A 23,180-nucleotide genomic window follows, 5' to 3' on the forward strand; every position below is an offset into this window, starting at 1 on the left:
AAGACCTATAATAATAATAATTAGTGTCATTGTATAAAAAACCTTCTGGAAGAATAACCAAGAAACCAAGAGCTGTGTGGAGGAAGGTATGGGAACACTTAGAAGGGGTCCTGCATGTTAGGGACAATCCACAAGTTCTCTTTATTCCTTAACCATGTTAGGGACAGTCCACAAGTTCTCTTTATTCCTTAACCATGTTAGGGACAATCCACAAGTTCTCTTTATTCCTTAACCATGTTAGGGACAATCCACAAGTTCTCTTTATTCCTTAACCATGTTAGGGACGATCCACAAGTTCTCTTTATTCCTTGGTCGTGCATGTTAGGGACAATCCACGAGTTCCCTTTATTCCTTAGCAATGTAAGTTGCTATTAATATTATATTATTGGTTTAAGTGTTGGGATTTTTGGTTTGCTTGTACGTATGTCCATGTGCTAAATGCTTGCCTTGTGCCCGAGGCCAGAAGAGAGTGTCAGACCCATTGGAACTGGAGTTACAGTTGTGAGCTGCCATGTAAGTGCTGAGCCATCTCTCCATCCACTTAATTTTTTTTAAAACCATGTGGATATATTAGCTATTGTGGTTTAAAAGAGAACGGTCCCCATAGGCTCATATATTTGACAACTTCAAACAGTTAGTGGAACTGTTTGAAAAGGATTGGGAGGTGTGAACTATCAGGAGGTGTGTCAATGAGAGCAGGCCATCATGCCCAGTGTCTCTCTCTCTGCCTCCTGCTTGCTGATAAGATGCCCAGTTACTGCCATTATGTTCTCTACCATGATGGTCATGGAGTCACCCTCTGAAACCATAAGCAAGACCCCGATTTAATGCTTTCTTTTATAAGTTGGTCATGGGGTCTCTTCACAGCAACAGAAAAATAACTAAGACACCTATTCAAAATAGAAAGACTGACCACATTATATTTACATATCAATTATCAAGGGATAGCCATTCACATTACTCGCTAGTTTATTTTGGTGGGAAAAAAATAGAAATGTCTGACCAGTGCACACCAGGTTATATTAGGAACACTATAATAGCTACAGTTTTTATCTCCTCAGAATCCCCACACACAGCCCTCACGTTTCAATTCCATCAATTCAAATCAGAGGCGTTAGCCTATCTTACCCACTTGTGCTCTAACGAGGTGTCTTTTTGTCCTGTCTTTCCCTCTTTAATGCTTTACCAACTGGCAGTCTCAGGGAAGATGTCTGACTGACCCTTTAGGTACTTTTGTGTTTCCTCCCATGTCAACTGCCCAGTTTGCCCTGTCTTCCAAGCCCAGGGGGGATAGAGCCTGTGGGATATGCCTCTGGCATGCTGGCACACCCAGAGAGGTGCCCACTTAGGTTACACTAATGGTTGGTGTATGCCTTATCTACATCTACACAGATACCCACTGAAGTTTTCATTTCCCAGAACAGTCACACTAATCTGAAGTTCATAAAGAAAAGAAAGTTTCAGTTCTCCTTTAAGCTATGATCTCACCTTTCCTGGGCACAGTGCCAGCTACCACAGGACAGTGCATGAATACGGAAAATGGCTTGGGTTCCTTAGGTAAAGGAGCCCTGCAGGGCACTGGCAGCTGAAGGCTTGTAGGTAGCTCATGGCCCAATGGAGAAGTGAGGTAGCTAAGAAATGTTCACTGTTGCTCTATTCATGACAGGCAGAAATTGGAAACAACCCAGATGTCCCTTAACAGAAAAGTGGATAAAGAAAATATGGGCCGGGCAGTGGTGGCACATGCCTTTAATCCCAGCACTCGGGAGGCAGAAGCAGGCGGATTTCTGAGTTCCAGGCTAGCCTGGTCTACAGGCTTCCAAGCCCAGGGGGGATAGAGCCTGTGGGATATGCCTCTGGCATGCTGGCACACCCAGAGAGGTGCCCACTTAGGTTACACTAATGGTTGGTGTATGCCTTATCTACATCTACACAGATACCCACTGAAGTTTTCATTTCCCAGAACTGTCACACTAATCTGAAGTTCATAAAGAAAAGAAAGTTTCAGTTCTCCTTTAAGCTATGATCTCACCTTTCCTGGGCACAGTGCCAGCTACCACAGGACAGTGCATGAATATGGAAAATGGCTCTCTGATTCTTGTGCTGTTTGGTTGGTCGGTTTGGGTGTATGTGTATGTTTGTTTGTTTGGGTTTTTTTTTTCCTTGCTGGCTTGGCTTGTCCAACTTAGGTATGATGGTTTTCATTTTACCTTAATGTATTTTATTTTGTTGGGTTTTTTTTTTTTTTTTTTTTTTTTGGTTTCTTTTTTTTTGTTTTTTGAGACAGGGTTTCTCTGTGTGGCCCTGGCTGTCCTTGAACTCACTCTGTAGACCAGGCTGGCCTCAAACTCAGAAATCCGCCTGCCTCTGCCTCCCAAGTGCTGGGATTAAGGGTGTGCAGACCACTGCCCGGCGTATTTTATTTTGTTAAAAACAAAAATAAATTCTAGTTGTTTAGCAAAATAAAATGACAATGGCTTGATTCTGAAAAAAAAAGAAAGAAAGAAAAGAAATGGTTCTGTAAGAGAGGGCACTCAGGCGGGAGGAAAAGCTCTTGGGGGCACTGGGTAGCAAGTGTTGTTGCAGCTTGAGCTGCCCCACGTTTGAGGGCCAAAAATGTTGAGAACTGCTCTACCCCACGTTTGGGGTCCAAAATGTCTCAGACCGTTCTGTCAATGTTTGGACCTGCACTGCCAAAAGCCTTGGGGACTAAGTTGTTAGAGTCTGCACTGCCCCAAGCTGTTCTGGTCTGTGGGTCGGGGTTCAGCAAGAGAGAGAGTGAGGATGGATGCAAAGAATGGAGACTAGACAGAGTGTGATTCAATCCCGTTTATTCTTCAGTCTCTCTTCTTAGTCTAAGTCCCAAGTCTTGAGTCCCTAGTCCCTAGTTCCTAGTCCCTAGTGCCTCCAAGTTCCAAGTTTCTACTCTCAGGTTCAAATGCCTAATACCTAATAATTATTCTTCCAAGTTCTCTAGTCCAAGTGTCTTCTTCCTCAATGTCTAATTCCTACTCCAAGTTGTACTCCAAGTTGTACTCTCTAACCTAATTCCTAGTTCCAAGTTGTACTCCCGAGTGCCTAATAATCTGTTACTCCAAATTGTTCTGAACTCTCCTGTCTGCCCCTGCCTTTTATATGTCTCACTTCTAAGCCACGCCTCTAAGTCACGCCTTTAATAGTGCCCTTAGGTCTTGTCTCTAAATCTGATCTCTAAGTCACGCCCTTAAGTCACACACCTTTAAGTCTCACACACCCAAGGGAAAATCCTGGATATCTAAAGTAAGATGTTATCAGAGTGTGCTCAGCTGTTGCAGGCTAATGCAATCAAGTCTCTTTTCAGGGTATATGGCTCAAGATGGCTGCAAGGATGATAGCCGCCTTCTGTAGGCTCCCCACAAAGTGTGGCCTACATAGAAGGCTTTGGAACAAAGCTCCAGTGGAAAGGCTTTAGAGAGACCAAGAGAGTTCTCCAGGTGAATAGACAGGGACAAGGCCAGCATCCTCAAGAGGATGTCCACTACCTGTGGGGCCCATAGTGGCCCTGAGGGAAGTACCCAAACCAGAGAGAGGACCCACAGCAGTATGAGTGAGTGTCTGTCACCAGAAAAGACAGAGGGGCACGCTGCAAGCCTGGTACCAGTAAAAGGGCCCTGAAGAAAGCAGAATACAAGCTGAGGGCTATGGGCTTGCCAGTGTGTTTGGTTCTTCTCTACAAGCCTCTCTGGGATGTGAGATTCACTTCCTAGCTTTGAGTTGGGGGGGGGGGGTCTATCAGTGGATCAGAAGCCAGCTGAGCCCAGCGTCAGGCCTCCAGCTGTATCTCTCTCCTCACCCAGAGAAGCAACAGTATCCAAGAGCAGCAAGAGGGCTACTCACAGCGCCTCCCATTCCTCTCTCAAACACGTTAAGAGCCCCTCATCTTTTGCTCTTCAGTAAGTATTTGTAGTTATATCCTACTTCCCTGGGAAATCTGATCCCCCACTATAAAAGAAACAGATCAACCATAGCCCAAGGCTGTTACAGCACCCCAGAGGAAGAGCTTCATATGCTGAGGGCCTATGTCAGCCTCTAGCCTTGGCCCTTGGCTGGGCATAGTGCCTTGCAGACCCTCCCTGGCCCACCATACCCCACAGCCAGCTGCACGTCTCCATTCCACACTGTAAATGTCACGTTTATTTGTTGGAGGCCCCAAGCCTCTAGTAAGCACAGAACAGCAGGGCTCTCCCACATGCTGCCCTGAGCCCAGCTCCTCAAACATGCAGGATGGAGCTGGTGGATAAGGCCCGGTGACTTCAGGAGCAGACCCACAAGACCCACTGCTCTATCCCATGCCCTCCCCACCTAGCCTGTTCTAGGGCCGCCTGGATCCACTGCAGTAACCCCTTCTTGGGGGCTACCCTCCCTCGCCTGCCTTCCCTTCCGCTGATCTCCCTGAATGTCAGAGCCATAATGTGCTTTGATCCTTCACATGGCTGCCATTCAGGCTGTGTCTGTGCTTCTTGTCTCTCCAGTCAGGTTATCAGCTGAGTAGCGCAGGCCAGGCTCTCTGACTTCACTCTGTAGCAACTCAGGACTAAGTATTTGTTGGGGGATTGAATGAGCAAAGGCCTGTCCAGAGAACTACCACAGGCTAAGTACAGGACACCTGACTCAGCTGTGACCAGCTACAGATGTCTCCCAGCCTCCTGGGTTCCTCATTGGGCCTGGAACATCTTCAGGCCTCAGTTATCCGTGGCCCAGACCAATGCCTCCTACTATAAGAGGCTTCTCTGGCTTGGCACCAGGTTCAGGGCTAGGTGTCGGATGGACAACTAACACGGCTACTTCAAGGCTTTAAGGACAGCTTCCAGCTTCATGACCACAGCCAGGTCACCTTTCACCTTCAGCCGCCCACTCATGTAGGCCCCCAAGGGCCGAAGTTCCCTGCACAACAAGGCCTGTAGGTCTGCCTCAGCCATCTCCACCACCACATCAGGAATGCCATCGGGTACTCCATATCCCACTCTGCCTTGTCCTGTTGGGAGGTAGCATTAGCATCAGTAGGAGAATGCTACATGGGGAGGGGAGGGTAGCCCACCCCACTAACAGTAGCAAGCGCTGGTTAGCTCAAGGTCTAGAGCTGGGCATGTAGGCTAGACTTCACACACACACACACACACACACACATACACACACACACATGGTAGGGGTGGGCCAGGTTCTAACATAGTGGCTTTAAGCCTAACTGACTGGGACTGCTTGTTGCTTCTGTTTGCAGATTTATGAATGACAAAGATAGCAGTCCTGCCTCACAGGTTCACAGTAACAAGCAGGTAGAGTGCTCTGGGCAGAGCCCAGCATGTGACAGGCCCTGCTCTATATGAGAGCTCCTGGTTATGGAACTGTGCTGTCCTGCTGATCCCAGGGAGACCAGAGGTCAGGTTGTCATTATCATTCCACACAGTGGTCCGGAGCAGGGGACAGTCTTTTAAAAGACCACGGGGGTGGGGGGGCCACAAGCAACCTGAGTGGAAAGGGAAGGGAAAGACAGGGAGAACCCCACACCTGTAGTAAGGTCCAGGAAGTAGATACTCTGGGTGCCACTGGGCAAGATGACATTGAACTGGTAGCAGGCCCCAACCTGGCTGACCAGTGTCTCTGACAGGAAGGGTTGCAGGGCATTGAGGAGCCCCTCAGCCACTGGCTGCTTCGGGCTGGGCTCAGCCCCAGCCCCAGCATGAGAGGCAGGAGGTTCCACTTCGTTTATCATTTCCAAGGTGTCTACACAGGAGGCCAACAGGGTTGAGGAGGGTGACAGAGAATAGGTCAGTGCTCGACAAAGGTCCGGATCCTTTTGTGAAGTTTCTTCTTACAGCCCTTCATCCCCTGTGAAATGCTAATCCTCCTAAGATGCTGTCTCTTGATTCCCAGCAAAAAGCCCAAACCCATGTGTTTGAGCTACTCTGGCCTGGAACGCACAGCCCTCCTTCCAGCTACTCTTGCAGAACTGTGGCTTCTCTCACAGAGGCTACCTAGGGCCTCTGCACACTTGCACACTTGGGATCTTCCCTAAGCCCTCACTCTGTTCAGCTCTAGATATGGGATAGACTGTATCAGTTAAGCCAAAGGGACTAGAAGAAAAGAGGATGCCACACTCCTTACCTGACCCTGGGGACGAAACACGTCCTACTGCTGAGTTCATATTTCCCCCCAGCAAATGGAGGGCCAGCTGTTGGAGGGTACTGTCCAGGCTGGGCACAGATAGGCTGTCTTGGGGTGGCTGCAACACAGCCTCTACTGCCAGCTCCACACGGTCTACCTCCAGTCCCCAAGCTCTGGTCACGTCATTGATCTCCAGCTGAGGGCAGTGAGGGAAGAGGGAAGAGTCATTTGATAAGGCCCTCCCCTGAACATCTTCTCCGGACAACTCACGATAGCCACACATGGACATGGAGGTCCCAGCTTGGAATTCAGCAAGAAGCACCAATCATTTGGCTAGGCAAGTGCAGGGTCAGGGAGGGAGGTGAGAACTCCAAGTAGAAGTAGGTGGAACCTTCTCAGCAAGTCCCAGACAGTAGGCTCTAGAACGTTCCGCTTGGATTCTCAAGTATGGATTGGGGCACAGGTGAGAACTGAGGGTTCCAGGTAGCCTCTTTCTGCTCAGTTGGGTTTGTTCTAAGACAACAAGGGACCCCAGAGGGGAATATATAGACATGATGGTGACCAACCAAGCAGACTCCCTTTTTGGAGAGAGAGCTTCTTGGCTGCTGGGTAGACACTGTGTTAGAGAAGGTTGGGAGTGGAGGAATGGTTTCACAGTGCAGACAAGAAATGAGGGGGGCTGGGCAGAGGGCAGAGGGCAGAGGTGTGTGGTGATGCAGATGCTGCAAGGGAGGCCTGCCTTGAAAACTCTTGTAAAAGTCATGGGAGAAGGGAACAGGCTGTGCCATCGGTATGCATGGCACAGGGGTGGAGGAAGGCAGGCTCCTGGCATGGGTTCCTAGGGTCATGATGATGGCATTCACCTGGAGAGGACACACAGGGGTGGACAGGGGAGGGTAACAGCTATTTTAAAACTGTCAGTTTAGCAAAAATGATTTACTAAGTTTCCAAAGGATAAAGAGAAGCAGGGCACACAAGCATCAGACTAGACCAGGACAGCTGTGAGCCCTCCAGTGAACAACTCTCTTGAGGCAGGGGGTTGTCAAACATGAGAAGGCCAATGACAGAAACCTGGACACTGGAGGACAGGAGACAAAGCAAGTTTGGGAGGGAAGGGGCAGAGAGATCCAAAGAAGAATGTTGCCACTAGACGGAAGAAGGGAGGGGCTGAGAAACACCCATTGCTCAGAGGGGGGGGGCGCGGCGGTCACTGTGGTGACAGCAGAGCTACCTCATAATCTTGGAGGGAGAGGAACAGAACCTTCTGGAAGTTAGGGGAGAAGGGAAGAGAGCTTGACTGAGGAGGCAAAGCGACTCCTTAGGATCCCTGGGGGAGGTGGACCAGCAGGGCAGCGCCAGCACAGGAAAGAGCCCTGTGGGAGGGAAGCAGGAAGCACAGTTGAACAGAGATGCAGAGGGTATGAAGGCTCTGCCTGGAGTCTCTTCTGCCAGTGAAGAGGCAAGGCAGGGGAGGAGTGGGGGGCCCCAAAAGCTGTGGGCCAGAATATGTGAGGAGGAAGAGGGAAAGTGGCAGCTAGGGAGGGAGTGGGAGGGGAAAGGGACGCGGAGAATACTCAGGCCCTGAGAATACAGAATAGAATACAGCTCCTGAGATTTTCTTTCCTATCGTAACAGGAGCCAACTCATCCTGGCAATGGACACTAGTGACTTTCACATCCTAGAGGGACTCTCTCCTCACCGACCATCTCACACCAAAGCAACACATCTTCATTTAAGATCCATTTTATCTCCCTAAAGATGAGGTATTTTTTGTTTGTTTGGTTGGTTGGTTGGTTTTTCGAGACAGGGTTTCTCTGTGTAGCCCTGGCTGTCCTGGAACTCACTCTGTAGACCAGGCTGGCCTCGAACTCAGAAATCCGCCTGCCTGTGCCTCCCAAGTGCTGGGATTAAAGGCGTGCACCACCACTGCCTGGCCTAAAGATGAGTTATGATGGGCTGTGCTTGTGTGAAGAGAATTTGGTAGCACTGTCTTACCAGAGCTGTACTAGCTAAACCCTGGATTATGGGTAGGAGCCCATGTTGGCCCAGTACTGTCCTTTACCGTGAATGGTTCTCAGAACCAAGTGGAATAATTTCTGAGCCTCGGTCCCCCTCCTCCACGGGCCCTCTCACAATGAAAACGAAAAGCTGAGATGCTGCTGGACAGGTACAGAGCCGCTGTACATCATAAAATGCTGGGCCTGGGGCCAGTGGGCTCAGTGGTACATTTGTCTAGGATGCTCACAGCCTGGGGTTCCATCCCCAGCTGGCATTGCCATAAAACATCAAACCAAAACAACCACTGTGGTATGAGGACCACTGTTAGGGCTGAACCCTGCTCTGTGGGGGCTGGGGGTCCTCACTGAAGGCGGATAAATAAATGCTCGGCAACGCAGGGGACAAGCACAAGCTTGGTATGGGGGGGGACACACTACCACATGTGTAGCACACAGGAAAGACGATAAACTCCAGTGTACCTAATTTCTCATACATAAAGTGGGGACAGGAAAAAGACTCAAATGTTCCCATGTCTCTCTTCTGTTCTAAACAAGGAAGAAAAAAAAAAAAGCCGATAGAACCACATGTACAGAAATACCGATACTTGGCTGTATGCAGAGGACAGCAACCCACCAAAACAGAAACTGGAGGGCTTGAGGCCCAGAGCCGTGATCACAGCAGCAGTGATGGGCAAAACAAAGCAGCCAGAGCAGCAGACCAAGAGTTTCCACTAGAGCACTTCTTCTCAGGACACATGCTCAAAATATGGATGACTGGGCCGCCTTCTATTCCTCAACTTGGGGCCCTACCTTGTGAGAAGCCACCTACCAGGAGCTGGTCGCCGATCTTGAGCTTCTCCATCTGGATCTCCTGCAGTGGCCTTCTGAGTAGGGCCTTGGTCATGGCGTTGTGGGCTGTCATGCGAGTGGCTGTGTTCAGGTCCTTCACAGCCATCACGGATAGCACTGGGTCCCAGATGCGGAACTGGACATCGGCTCCCACAGACAGCACGGCCCCATCTTTAGAGGCCAGCTGTTTCAGAAGACCATGATAGAGATAACATTAAAAGGGCTGGAGGCTACTGGGAGGTGTTACCCACTGGGACTATTCACCTTGACCCACAGGCCTGGTTGCCAGCTCCTCAAATGCAAAATGTTATCTTCAAAAAGGTGGCGTCAGGTACAGGTCAAAGCCCTGGCATGCTGACAATTCACCGCGCGCATGCCTCATTCCTTTTGTGCAGGGCGGCTGAGAAGCCTCTCACCTTGCAAGGAGGAACATTGAAGGCTCGGGTCCTCAGATCTACCCTCTGGAAGGAGTCAATGAAGGGCAGGAGAAGAACCATGCCAGGTCCCTGGGGGTTACGGATCCGGCCCAGTCGAAACACAATCATCCTCTCATAGGTGGGCACTATCTGGTCAAGATGGCCAAGAAAAGGGTTTGGAAACGGTTAGCCTTGACTATTCAATGTCATTTGCCAGGTCCCCCTCTGTCCTCTGCACTTCACCCAGCCGCAGCCAGTCAAATGCCCTTCCGTGTGTATAGTGTAGGCCAGAAGTCAACCTGGGCTACTTCCTATATTCCTTTTTCTCTGCCATGAGGTGAAGGACTTCCTGTGGTACACCTTCACCACTGTGATGCTCTCTCTGATCAAACACATTGGGTCAAGCAACCAAAAGCTGACACTTGCGAAGCTGAGAGCCAAACCAAGCCCGCCCTCTCGACTCTCTGTCACAATGACAAGAACACTAACACACTTAGCTGGGCTCAGACGAGAGACACTGGGAGCTCAGAGACAAACTCAGCAATTACACAGCCAGTCAGAGACAGCGTGAAAAGGGCTTGCTCTGAGGACAGAGCTCAGTGATGGGCCATGTCTTAGTCACCACGAGTACTGACTTGATCAGAGAAACTTCACCTCTGGGGCCTGAAGCTAGGCATGACTCATTCCAGGGAACTGTTTGCTCTTGGATTAGTTGAGGAGAAGGTTGGGCTGCTCTAACAAATACCCTGAACAAATGGCTTCACCACCTTCATATCCCTAAATCGCCTTAATAAATAGTTAAGTCTAAATCGGAGAACTAAAGGCCAGAGGGGCCAGGTCGCACACCAGGGGTTAAAGGACATTTGCTTCGGTGGCACTGTAGAAGTAGGACCTGGGTGAATCTCAGTGCTCCCTTCTAGACCCACAAACATAGAGGATTTCCAGGGACTTCACTGCCTAGGGCCATGCAAAGGGGAAGGCCTGCCTGGGCTTCACTTACCCTGGACCTGTCAGGTGTGTTGTCAACTACAACTGTATCTCTCTCATCCTTGCCTATAAGCATCAACTGTTATGCAAAACGACACCTGAGTTTCATTCTGTGCTGGCTGGATGCTTTTCTGTGCTTGCTGGGTGCCTTTCTTTCGACCTACCGAACCTGAGCCAAAGGGAGGATGATTTTGCAAAGATATATCTATCTGTCTGTATGTCTGTAAGTCTCTCTGTCCAGATTCCAGGACTCAGAAAACAATTTCTGCTCCTTCCTGGTTCTCAAGATACCTTTGGTTCAGTCTGGGCTTCAGCTTATCCATCTGAAGATGGGAACTGCCCTACTTTCTCCTGTTGCTGTGAGAGACACTATGATTAAAAGAAACTTGGAGAGAAAAGAGTTTATTTATCCAGGTTACAGATTATCACCGAGGGAAGAAACTAAGGCAGGAACTCAAGCAGGAAACTGGGGGCAGAAGTGAAGCAGAGACCACAGAGGAAGGATTATTAGTACCCGCTTACCCCCAACCCCCATCTCCCATCTGACCTGCACGTTCTCTTGCTCAGCTAGCTCAGACCCAACTGTTTAGGGACTGCACCACAGGGGGCTGGGCCCTCCTACACTAATCAAGCAATCAAAATGCTCCCAAAGATGTGGCCACGGGATGAGGCAATCCCTCAGTTGAGGTTCTCTCTTCACAGGCATCCTGTCAAGTTGACAACCAGGATGAGTCTTAAAAAAATGAGCAACCCTCACCTCGCCTATTTCAGAGGTGTGATGGTATTTAGAGGCAAGGGGCCAATTACAGGAAATCCATTCATCAACGCTTCACTGTGCCTCCCAGCCCCCACCCCCACCTCCCAGCATCCAGCCAGCCTTACCTTCAGAGCAAACCAGCCGGAAATGGGGAAAGTGAGCAGCAGCAGCAAGAACCCCAGGAAACTGATGAGGCCATGGCAGAGACAGGACGGCCAGCTCTCCGGGGCATCTGGGGACAAAAGAGCAGAAGCAACCACAGAACACCAGCGCTGGGCCTGGCAGGACAACTACAAGCACAGTGTCCCAGACTAAAGTGGGCGGCGTGTATGTTTTATGTGTATTCTGCTTCAGAGGCTTCCCATAGCTAGTTAGGGGATCTCCATCATAACTAACCTGTGCAACACCCTACACAAGACTTTTCTCTCCTAGGTGAGAGCCCTGAGAACACAATCCATGAATTTCTCTCTGCTGGACCTAGGACAAATCAACAACCCCTTGTCTAACGTGTGTCGCCCACCTAAACCTGGAATAGAACATGCTGAGTGGAACGGACACTGCTGGTGTTAACACATTAACACACTCTACCAACAGCCCCACAAGTAGACTTTCAAGGGGTCCTTACAGAGAAAGCGCCTCAGCTAACAAGGATAAAATTGCTTGTCAGTAACAGTCACAGCGAGACTAAAGTGTCCCTTTCTGCTTTAATCTTTATTCCCACTGTAACGTCCTGAAAATATATTTTTAATTTGTATTTCAATTTAAGCTGCTTGGAGGGAAGCTGAGGCTCAAGCCAAGGATGCTGACTGACTGAAGAACTCAGAATCCTGAATGGGTGTTGAGCAAACAGGCCCAGAATCTGGGGGTGAGCTTACTATCTGCTCTCTCTTCCTCAGCCCTAGCTAGACAGGAAGGTGACAAGAAGTGTCTGTTCTATCCTTCAAGAAGCCCTTGCCTGTAGGACATTCTAAGTCATAAACTAACTCCTGACCTCTCCCTGAAAGAAGGAATCCTTGGTCAGAGGCAATCCTAAGAACAGGGGGCAGAAAATGGGGGATTCATTTAGCAATGCCAAAGCTTTCAATGCACAGTCAATACAGGAGAACCACAGAAGCCCTGAATACTCCAAGGTCAGGCTTTGGAGAGAGAAAGCCAAAGTAAACAAGCCGAGCAGCTTGCAGGTCTGGCTTTTTGTTCTGTGCATCTTCGCCAAGACACAAGAGACTCCTGCTCCCTGCGCTGTTACCCTAGGGTGACTCTTTTTCCATTTCTCTACAGATGCCTTGTGGGTTGTGGCTCCCTCTGCCTAGGGCTCTGTTTTCTTTCTAAAGCATGATGGGCTACCCTGGAAATAGTAACGTGATGGACTAAGATTCGGGAAGATGGGGCTGCGCGGCTTCCAAAGCTGCAGCTGGTGGCCCTATGGAGGACAAATCAGTAGTAGCACCCCGACGCCTTGTCTGGAACCCTCTTCATATCCTATCCCCTTCTCACTCCTTCCTCCTACAGGCAGGGTACAGGTCTGGGGGTATTGACTAGCCCCTCCTGTCCGCCGTGCTGGGCAGCCACTCACCGGCCCCCGGCCCCACGCCGCCCGGCTCTGGGGACAAGCAGCCCTTCTGCGAACCCAGAAAGCCGAAGCTCGACTGCGGGAAACGATCAAAATCCCCTAAAGGCAGTGCCCGGTAGCCCGACCTGCCAAGCATGACTTCTAACCGGGACACGCCCCGATCCTCCACCAGGAGCCTGCCCTGCCCAGCCCGTGGCAGCTCCGCCCCTCCTCGTCCCCACTGCTTCCGGCTTCACTTGCGCCATCAACAACAGTGGCTGGGTAGGTTCAGTAATCAGGCCGGGTCCATGCCCGCCGCCCCACAGCACCCCCTGCGCTGGGAGGACCGAACGGCGGGCGCACAGTTTGGGGGATGTGGCCTTGGTTCTAAGCTTCCTGACGACCTCCTTCCTGGTCTCTTACCTGGAAAGGAGGCGAGGAAGTTTGGCTTTAAAAGAGCATTACAGGAACGTTTTTTTCCAGAATCAGGGAAATGTTTTGGGCCTCAAATCACTCCTCCAAACTTAACACACTGAAGGATGTGCTCGTCCAGATTTAGGATTTCTTCTGTTGTGGTCAGCAAACTGGCTTTTTTTTTTTGTTTCCCCACAGCCAAGAAAATAGAGCCTGTCATTGGATGGTGGCGGAGGTGGTGGTGGTGGGTATAGCACAGAGTTATAAAACAGGAGGGCTACTGCAGCATTACACCAGACTCCTTGATCCAGGCACTTGAGGTAACTGTCTTTCCGTGGCTTCAGAAAGCCCGTATGAAGGTAGAAAATGTACTCCGATAGGATGCTGGGAGGCTGACGGGCCGTTTTACAAAGCAAGGAAAGAATGGACCTTTCCCAGTCTTGCCTTCCCCGGATCCCTGCCATAGCCCATTTCTAAGTTCCTCTGCCTATTGACCTCTAGGCTGGCTAGTTTTATGTCAACTTGACACAGGCTAGAGTAATCTGAAAGGAGGGTACTCCAATTGAGAAAATGCCTCCATAGTTTGTGCTGTAGGTGATCCTGAAGAGCATTTTCCTAATTAATGACTGATGTTGGAGGGCCCATTCCACTGTGGGTGGGGCCAACCCTGGGCTGCTGGTCCTGGGTTCTATAAGAAAGTAGGCTGAGCAAGCATGGAGAGCAAACCAGTAAGTAAGTAGCACTCTTCCATGGCCTCTGCTGATGGATGCAGCAGCCCCTGCCTCCAGGTTCCTGCCCTATTTGAGTTCCTGTCCTGGCTTCCCTCATTGATGAGCTACTATGTGGAAACGTAAGCAAAATAAGGCCTTTCCTCTCCAACTTGCTTTTTGGTCATGGTGTTTTGTCACAGCAATAAAAACCCTAAGATGTTTACAGAGAAACCCTGTCTCAAAAAACCCAAACAAACAAACAAACAAACAAACAAAACCAACAACAACAACAAACCCTAAGATGAGTTGTTATCAGGAATCGGGTTTTAGTTAATTTCAGATGTAGTCAAGTTGATAACCCAGAGTTGCCATCACAAATCCACCCCTTGTCAACTTGACACACAATTAACATCTTTTTATTAATCACCAAGTGAAAACAATAAGCAGATCATAATAATGCCTAAACATGAGATAACTGTCTGACATACAATTGCAAACATATTGTATATTTAACTATGCTATAATTACACCTGACAAGATATAACTATCCCTCATACAACTGCAAATGCATTATAAATTTAGAATAGATGACTGTTTCTTAAGGGATATTCCTTTAAAATCTCAAACTTCCATATGATAATTGCTGATATTCTCTCTCTCTCTCTCTCTCTCTCTCTCTCTCTCTCTCTCTCTCTTCGGTTTTGGTTTTGGTTTTTCAAGACAGGGTTTCTCTGTGTAGCCCTGGCTGTCCTGGAACTCACTCTGTAGACCAGGCTGGCCTCCAACTCAGAAATCCGCCTGCCTCTGCCTCCCAAGTGTTGGGATTAAAGGCGTGGGCCACCACCGCTCGGTGCTGATATTCGCTTCATAGATGTTACATCACATGATAAAGAAATTGAGGGAAGAAAACACAAATATTTGTACACAATATGACTGAAACAACTGCCTGCCACATTTGACTTATCTTAGATTGATGGCCTAATTTTAAAGGCCAAAGGATACTGGTCAGCTTGGAGGTGTAGCATACTTTCAAGGCCTCTCATAGTCTCCAGGATGTTGGGTTTAGCACCTCACCCCAACTCTAAGTTTAAAAAGCAGGGACCTGTCACTATCCCTTTTAATCACATAGGAACCGAGAGTAGGATAGATGCACATAGACTGAAGTTAGAAGCCAAAGGCACTGGCCAATCAAAGTGTCTGCAGGTATGTGTTTTCCTCACCCACTGGGTTCTGAATTGCTTCTCGTTGGCCAAAGATTTTGTTCTTCGAGACAGGGTTTCTCTGTATAGCCCTGGCTGTCCTGGAACTCACTCTGTAGACCAGGCTGGCCTCGAACTCAGAAATCTGCCTGCCTCTGCCTCCCAAGCGCTGGGATTAAAGGCGTGCGCCACCACCGCCCGACTCTCATCTTATGATTAATCTCACCTCTGGTATCACTTTGCCGGAGCCCCATCTCAAATCTGAAAATGGCCCTGACAACTTCCCAAATGGGCTCTCCTGTTTCAGACCTCCACTCCTATCCAAACTCTGGGTTTGACTCTCTGTAAAGTGTTTGCGCAACTCTGAATCCCCGGTGATTTTCTATCTCGTGCTGCATTCTCGGCTGAGGGATGCCTTTCTAGGCAAACCTATCCCAATACTGGGTCGAAGTCTCCATTCTGGGTGACTTGGGGGCTCTCTCAAAGAGGGTTTTATTTCTCTACCTGGCTCTTAACTAGAAAGACACATAGCTGTGAAATGAGTTGAATAGCTCACAGACAAGGAATCGCCTGTCAGCCCTGTATCTCTTCTAGTTGCATGCTGCGTGCGTACCAGGATCTTTCCTCGTAGAGCAATCAAACTCGCGATCGTTCTGCTACAGAGCCGTGCCAGCATGCCGGGCTTGTTTACTTGCATGTTTGGTTAACCTTTTTGGCTCTACCAGAGTTGCTTCTGTAGCTCCACAGTCTTTCTTTTAACTTTAGAAGGGAGACTACAGAACCAGCCTCTCCTCCCCTAGACCCGCCCAGCCCTGTCTCACTTCCTTTCGGGAGGCGGGCACTCCGCGGGCACCTCCCCGCAGCTCAAGTCTGGGACCCATCTCCCGCCCTCACAGACCCAATCCAGAAATCGAAACTTAACCGGTCACCATGCAGACGGCGCCTGCACCTCCTGGATCCCCTTGTCGACCACAGGACTCTGCCCTGACCCCCACGCCCACCATGCCTCCCCCAGAGGAACCCTCCGGAGACCATGAACACACCCAAAGCTCTGCGGAGGTACTACTGGGTTAGGAGATGAAGGGCTATTAGGGTTTTTTTTATTCGTTTACTTTGGTTGGGGGAGTTGAGAATGGAGAAGGTCGTTATAGAGAAGTGAGTTAGTGTCCTAAAGAGACACCAAAGTCCTGACCCTCCAGGCTGGGCAGGAGTAGAACTGACAGCATAAAGTAAAATAGGAACCGGGATGAGTTACGGTAGCACTGGGGATAGTTGGGTTGTAACTCCTACTCCCCGAAGCCTTGCCTTTTAGTTCTTACCTCAGATGAGAGACCACAGTCCCGGGAGAAGGCCTGGCCAGGAGTCTTGTTTGCCCTGGCCTGGAGCTAAAAGGCATGTCCCAGACATGGCAGAACTATAGCGCCCCTCCTCCCCCAAACACTTCCCGTTTTTTCAGCTGTGGTTTCACGTCCCAGGAGTAATAGCACTTGGGATGTGGGGGCTGGAGGAGGATGACAAGTTCCAGGCCAGCCTCGGCTACAAAGAGAGTTCAAGCCTGCTGAGGGCATCACAGCAAGATCTGTTTCAAAACAAAACAAAACAAACAAAACCTGGCCCAGACCAAAGCGCCTGCTAAGACCAACGTGATTCATGCAACTTCTCTCTCTTTTAATTTTCATCGACTTATTTTATGTGTATGAGGTTTAGGGATTTTTAAAATTTATTTTATTTTATCTTTTTGAACACAGGATCTTACTTTGTAGCCTTGGCTGGACTGGAGCTCATTATGTAACAACAGGCTGGCTTCAAACTCATAGAGACCACATGCCTCTGCCTTCTGAGCTCTGGGATTAATGTATGAGCCACCAGGGTCATGTGTCATTTTCCAAGGAAGCCTAATTCATGGTCCTCTTGGAAGTATTACCTCAACCTTCCATACTTACCCCGGAAAGAACTACCTGCACCCTGTTATTCTTAATTCATTTTTCCCTTCACAAAAGCACAAATAAGGCCACATTGCCATATTTTTTTATTATTAGCATTATATAGCTAAGGATCAAAAAATACTAGTTAACTTTTATGAGTACGTCTTAGTATTGAGCATTTAAACCATTTACACAATAGCTCCACCTTCTATATCTATAAACTGACTATCCCTATTATTTTATATGACTGGAATTGCACAATATTTCTCATTTTATGGCAGGCATATTTCACTTACCTTAATGCCTTCAGGATTTCATCCACATTGTATCAGAATGTCATTCCTTTTAAAGGCTGAATAATATTTTGTTACATTTGCAGACACATTTTGTTCATGCACTCATGTGCTAATGGACGCTTGGATCACTGTGACTTTTGTGGTGGTGTTGCTAGGCACATTAGTTTATAATTATATGCCTGGATATTTTTCCCAGTTCTTTTGAGTATATATGAAGAGTAGAAGTCCTGGTCATATGGTAGTTTAAGTCTAACTTTTTAAAGGACCATCCCGCCGCCAATTGTGTTAAGCACTTTATATGAAGTTGGTACTTTTCTAAACTTGAGTCCCTTAAAGGCAAAGATATATCCAAACTTCTATCTCAGGGCCTACTAGTTAGTCTAATGGTAAGTAGATGGGGGCTGGGTAAATTGTTCAGTGAGAGCTGCAAAGCCCGAGTAAATGAGGAACTGGGGTGCCCGTAAGCCAGGACATGATCCAATGATTCCCTGGAATGGAATGTGAGGTCCTACCGGCTCCAGCCTCCAGCTGAAGGGATGGGCGGCCAGTGGAGGGGACAGGACTTCTGGGCTTTCTGTAGGCCTCATTTCTCTCTTTGGTTCACCAGCAAGCCATAAAGGAGGAATTTCAGTTTCTGCGCTGCTCGGGCTGCCAGGCTCAAGCCAAATGCCCTAAACTGCTGCCTTGCCTGCACACGCTGTGCTCCGCATGCCTGGAGGCGCGCCGTTTTCAGTGCCCCACCTGCCAGGCACCGGACTCGGCCGGTGCTAATGCGGAGGCCCTGGATAACGTGTTCTTCGAGAGCCTGCAGCGGCGCCTGGCGGTGTTCCGGCAGATCGTGGATGCGCAGGCTGCGTGCACCCGCTGCAAAGAGTCGGCTGACTTCTGGTGTTTCGAGTGTGAACAGCTCATGTGCACCAAGTGCTTCGATGCACACCAGTGGTACCTCAAGCATGAGGCCCAGCCTCTGGACGAGCTCCGCAACAGCTCAGTGAGCGAATTCCTCGACAGTACGCGCAAGTCCAACATCTTCTGCTCCAATTCCAACCACCGCACCCCTACGCAGACTAAGTAAGTGGAGCATCCTGGAGTCAGGGGTGAGAGCTTCAGGGAATTGCCTCTCAAAATGGGGTCCGCTGGCTTGTAGTTGTTTCTAATGCCCCTCTGAGATATATATATATACCTCAATATCATCGGGAGTGCTATCTGAAAATGACTATATGCAAAGAGCAAAGAAAGTCGCTTATAATTATTTTTGTTAAACAGCATATTTTCAATTTATATAGGGAATCTATATAGCTCACAAACAAAATTTATACTAAAGAAAAGAGAGTGCTGTCTCCATTCCGTCCCCATCTGCTTAGTTTTCAACACTTTCCCTCCATTCAGGGGGCAGCTGCTGTTGCTAAATTGGAAGGGTTTTTTTTTGTTTTGTTTGTTTTGTTTTTGTGAATAAAATGCAGGTCGGGTAACCTTATCAGGGCCTGTTTCCACCCTTTTAGCCAATAAGGTAGCGTATGATAAATGAACTTTTGGCCATTCAGAAGTAGACTGCCTACATTGGGACTAGTAGTTTTTGCCGAATCAATGGGAACAGAAACCATTTCCTTTTCGGGGGACACTCTTTAATCTTTGTTTTCCAGAGCTTGCCTTCTGCCGAGTCCTGCCCCCACCCCTGTCCTCTGCTGCCTAATTTGCATTTTCTGGTGCACTGTTAAGATCAAATGGCTTCTCTCTCTTTATTGGCCCTTGTGTTTTCCCTCCTTTGTGAATTGCCTGTTTGGTGCCCTCTTTTCTTTCCTTTGAGGAGTTCTTACAGGTCCCTCTGTAAGAATCTATTGTGGTAATATTTCACTTAGTATGTGGTATCATATTTTAAATAACTCTTTAGTTTTAGGGGATGAAATGTGTCAGTCTCTCTCTTATAGTGTATGACTTTGAATCAGCCCAAGGAAGAGCTCACGCCTTTGTTAAAAAATAATCTCTTATATGATCTTTGCTTTTTTAGCATGATGAATTAAATCAGTGTCTTTTCTTTGAACTAGATTATGGTTCCTAGGAGGAAAAACTCAATGGGGATCATGATATATTATTAATCTTGTTTCTAGCTGGGTTACATTTTGAAATATTTTAACTAGGCTTTGAAAGTATAATTTTTTTTTTTTTTTTTTTTTTTTTTTTTTTTGGTTTTTAGAGACAGGGTTTCTCTGTGTAGCCCTGGCTGTTCTGGAACTCACTCTGTAGACCAGGCTGGCCTGGAACTCAGAAATCCGCCTGCCTCTCCCTCCCAAGTGCTGGGATTAAAGGCGTGTGCCACCACTGCCTGGCAAAACAATAAGTACAATGAATTTCTAATGTAGTTTGTATGGGTTTTGCATTAGGTTTTCCTGTCTGCTTTATACTAATCTCTTTAATTTGAAATCTTTCATTTCTTTGAGCATGATAATGCTGTCCTTCATCATAATAGAGGGGATGATTGACACCCCCGACACCCCCCAACACCACCACAGAGAAGTGATGGTCTTCCTACAAATGCTAAGCCACTTCAAGATTACTCATGAGTCAGGATGCTGCCTTCAATACCAGTACTGGGGTGGCAGGGGCAGGCAGATTTTTGTGAGTTTGAGGACACTCTAGTCTACATAGCAAGTTCTAGACCAGCCAGTAGTATATAGTGAGACCCTGCCTTTAAACAAATTACTTATAATGCTAAAAATTTAAATACCATGTAAATAGTTTTTATACTTTAATATTTGGGAATAATGAAAAAGTCTGTACAGGTACAATAGACGTGTGTGTGTGTGTGTGTGTGTGTGTGTGTGTGTGTGTGTATGTGGCACTTGAGTGCACATGCAAGTGTGTGTGTGTGTGCTCATATATGTAGAGGCCAGGGGACAATTTTGGTTGTTCCTTTGTCACTATCTTGGGTTTGGTTGTTTTTTTTTTTTTTTTGGTTTTTAAACTGGTGGTTATGAAAAAAAACATTTTTTTCTCCAACCTCTGTGCCATAAATAACCCACAATTTGCCTCTGGCCACAAGTTAAAATATACCATCCTGGCCTTTGTCATTGAGCTGAGGAGTAGGTCATGCTGGGGAGTGGCACAAGAACTGGCTTTAACTTTGGGGTTAGGGTCTGCCTTCAGATCCTTGGCATTTGATCACCACCCCCGTGGTGTGGCTTGTCTCAGCCCACTGTCATGTTACACCTGTAGTGTGCCGCATTCTCTGTTAAGTGTTGGAGTGTGAGTACACACAGATCCAGCCTTGCCCTCTTGGGAACCTGTGGAGGACCAGCAGGGAGCAGCTAAGGTCACAGAGTGACCTAAGGTGGGAGCCTGTCTTACTAACCACCTAACTGTGTTTTCACGGTGACTCTGATTACACTGCCTCTTTTGTTGTGTTCCCTTGACACTGTCACCTGCTCAGGACACTGATAGCTAGTGTGTGGGCAGAAGGAAGAAGGAAGGAAGGCATGTCAGTCTAGATTGCTGAAAACCACGTGCCCAGCCTGGACTGACAGAAGCTTGTAAGCGGGTGTCATATTGACTCAAAGTAGCAGTGCCCGGTGGAAGGAAAGAGAAAGGCGGCAAGGAGGAGGCTTGTGTGCAAGGCAGAGCTCCCGAGAGTCTGATCAGGCCTTAGAGATTGAGCTGAACAGAAACGGGAAAGGTGAGCTGGGTTTGCAAGATGTTAGGACTTTTTTTTTCCTTTTATGATTTTTCGAGACAATGTTTCTTTGTGTAGCCCTGGCTGTCCAGGAACTGGCTCTGTAGATTGTTCAGGTTGGCCTTGAACTCACAAGAGATCCTCTTGCCTCTGCCTCCCGAGAGAGAGTGCTGGGGTTAAAGAAGTGAGCCACCATGCTCAGTGAAGTTATCATTTTATTCCACACTTTCCAGAACATTGAACCTGCTCGGCTTGCTCCTTGTTTTCATGCACACATGCATGCACATGCATATCCTGTCACCGAATAGCTGTAGTGTTAATGAGACGGGGACTACACTGTTGGAAGCTCACTGCTTAAGCTGATGGCTAGGTCCTCTCCCTGTACTCTGGTTCTTTGTCTCAAGTGGACAATGTTGGCAGCTCCAAGGCCAACATTGTTTCACTTAGCTGCATTCTTAGCTCTGTTTTATTCCTGTTCATAAAGATTTTTGACGGGACATATTACCATATGTTGTATATATTCAGAAACTAAAGTGTAGGATCTGGAGGGAAAAGGAAATCCCTTAGGAAATCAAGGTCTGCAAGAAGCTGGTGTGGGTTTCGGGGGACAGGAATGACTGGGTCTCACACTGTCAGAGCTCGAAGGACCTGGAGGCCTTCTGCACATGAGTGATAGAAATCTAGGACTCTCTGTGGACTGGATATCAGATTTTAAAGTTTGGGGGGCTGGGGTGAGGGAATTCATCCAGGACCATCAACGTCTATGGGCAGATACTGTAGCCATATGGAGATAATGAAAGACTTGCTCATCAAATTAAAGAAGTGTGTGGGATGGAAAACTCAGGGGAAAGTCTTCAAGATGAGAAGCTGGAGTGGTTGGCAAAAGGTGACAAGCCAGCTCCAGGAACCAGTGACCTTGCCTGGCCTGAATTAACCGTCTGGGAGAATCTACCCCAGCTTTGCACCCTGGGTGCCAAGCAGCTACTTCCTTCCCAGCCCTGCCTGTCCCCACCTTACATTCCCACCCACCCACACCCTGTGCAATTTTTAGTGCGTTGCGTCTTCTCAGGGCTCAGTACTAAGATTGGTTTCTGGCCAGGGAGGAGCACAGCCATGTGGCAGAAGAGAGGCTGCTGCCTGCAGTCAGGCAACATAACAGAAAAGATAGGAAATGACTCCTTTCTCCTTTTTTATAAGCTCTTACCCAGGAGACTTGTTTCAGACCCGATAATAAATATGGTCCATTTGGTAGGATACTATGTGTATAAAGGAGATTCCCCTGCACATCTGGCCCTTGTGATGTTTCAGAGAAGAAAGGAGGATTTTAAAATAACTCAAGGCAAGATCAGGGTTAGGGTGTAAGTCCCTGGAGAGGCTGTTCTCTCCTCTCCAGCAATGGTATTTGACTTAGCTGCTCAGCAGAGATGGGACGTGAGACCTTGACCAGTGTAGAAGAGTGATTAACAGTGGGACTTAATGTTAATTACGTTTATGAGTTAGGGATCAATGTTGAGCCATAAAGTGAAACTAACTGGAACCCTATCTGTCTCTCTGTCTGTGTAGCCACTGAACGATCAATTAGGGAGGCAACAGTTTACTTTGTGCTGGGCACTGAAACGGCTATTGCCGAGCAAATGAGAATTGGAGTCTGAATATACAGCTTTGATCCAAAGGCTGTGCTAGGTCCACACAGTGCCGGGCTCCCTGGCAAGGAACATAGGCCTCCAGAGATGCCTTCATGATACAGTGCCGGGCAGTTTGAAGGAACTGGGATCTCTTATCTGATTGTGAGGAGGATATGAGAGCCTTGATAAAAGAGTCAGTCTTTTTTTTTGGGGGGGGGGCGGGGGGTTTGAGACAGGGTTTCTCTGTGTAGTCTTGGCTGTCCTGGAACTCACCGCCTGGCTTAAGAGTCAGTCTTTAAATCATACTTTAGAGAAGTATGTTGAGTTCTATGAGTTTCATGAAAAACAATTTGTAAAAATGAGCAAAGCTGGGCAGTGGTGGCGCATGCCTTTAATCCCAGCACTTGGGAGGCAGAGGCAGGCGGATTTCTGAGTTCGAGGCCAGCCTGGTCTACAGAGTGAGTTCCAGGACAGCCAGGGCTACTCAGAGAAACCCTGTCTCCAAAAAAACCAACCAACCAACCAACCAACCAAACAAACAAACAAAAAGAGCGAGAAATGTTTAGTTAGCTTCTGGAGTGTAAAATGGTTAATAGCCTACTTAAGCCAGGAAGGTGGTCTGGCTCAGGCCTGACCTGGGCCTGGTTA

The 23,180-nt window shown here is 48.2% G+C and overlaps 2 protein-coding genes and 1 long non-coding RNA gene across 7 annotated transcripts in view; 2 read left to right on the forward strand and 1 right to left on the reverse strand.

Annotated features, from left to right (window-relative positions):
- Window positions 1-4,150: 4,150 nt before the first annotated feature.
- Window positions 4,151-17,771, reverse strand: Stoml1 (stomatin like 1). Of its 3 annotated transcripts, none has more exons than XM_076925537.1 (7): window positions 17,753-17,771; window positions 11,273-11,379; window positions 9,404-9,553; window positions 8,968-9,171; window positions 6,142-6,337; window positions 5,545-5,760; window positions 4,151-5,014 (listed from the first exon to the last, which is right to left on the reverse strand). In XM_076925537.1, the coding sequence occupies exons 3-7, from the start codon at window positions 9,530-9,532 to the stop codon at window positions 4,821-4,823; spliced, it is 939 nt and encodes a 312-aa protein (XP_076781652.1). In that variant the 5' UTR covers window positions 9,533-9,553; window positions 11,273-11,379; window positions 17,753-17,771; the 3' UTR covers window positions 4,151-4,820. The 3 variants fall into 3 exon arrangements, with proteins under 3 accessions (XP_076781652.1, XP_076781651.1, XP_076781653.1); XM_076925536.1 differs by lacking the exon at window positions 17,753-17,771 and adding an exon at window positions 16,339-16,452 and having other exon boundaries at window positions 9,404-9,549; XM_076925538.1 differs by lacking the exon at window positions 17,753-17,771 and adding an exon at window positions 12,721-12,927.
- On the forward strand, window positions 7,339-7,905 carry LOC143439326 (uncharacterized). Its single transcript, XR_013107617.1, has 2 exons — window positions 7,339-7,559; window positions 7,777-7,905. It is a non-coding gene; the product is annotated as an uncharacterized LOC143439326 (long non-coding RNA).
- The window catches only part of Pml (PML nuclear body scaffold), a 31,702-nt gene continuing 24,389 nt past the window's right edge, over window positions 15,868-23,180 (forward strand). For all 3 annotated transcript variants that reach the window (XM_076925532.1, XM_076925535.1, XM_076925533.1), the window contains exons 1-2: window positions 15,868-16,078; window positions 17,848-18,311. In XM_076925532.1, coding sequence (XP_076781647.1) covers window positions 15,950-16,078; window positions 17,848-18,311 — 593 coding nt within the window. In that variant the 5' untranslated portion in view covers window positions 15,868-15,949. The remainder of the gene's footprint in view (window positions 16,079-17,847; window positions 18,312-23,180) is intronic.

Source organism: Arvicanthis niloticus, chromosome 26 (assembly GCF_011762505.2).
Source record: "Arvicanthis niloticus isolate mArvNil1 chromosome 26, mArvNil1.pat.X, whole genome shotgun sequence".
Taxonomy (NCBI): domain Eukaryota; kingdom Metazoa; phylum Chordata; class Mammalia; order Rodentia; family Muridae; genus Arvicanthis; species Arvicanthis niloticus.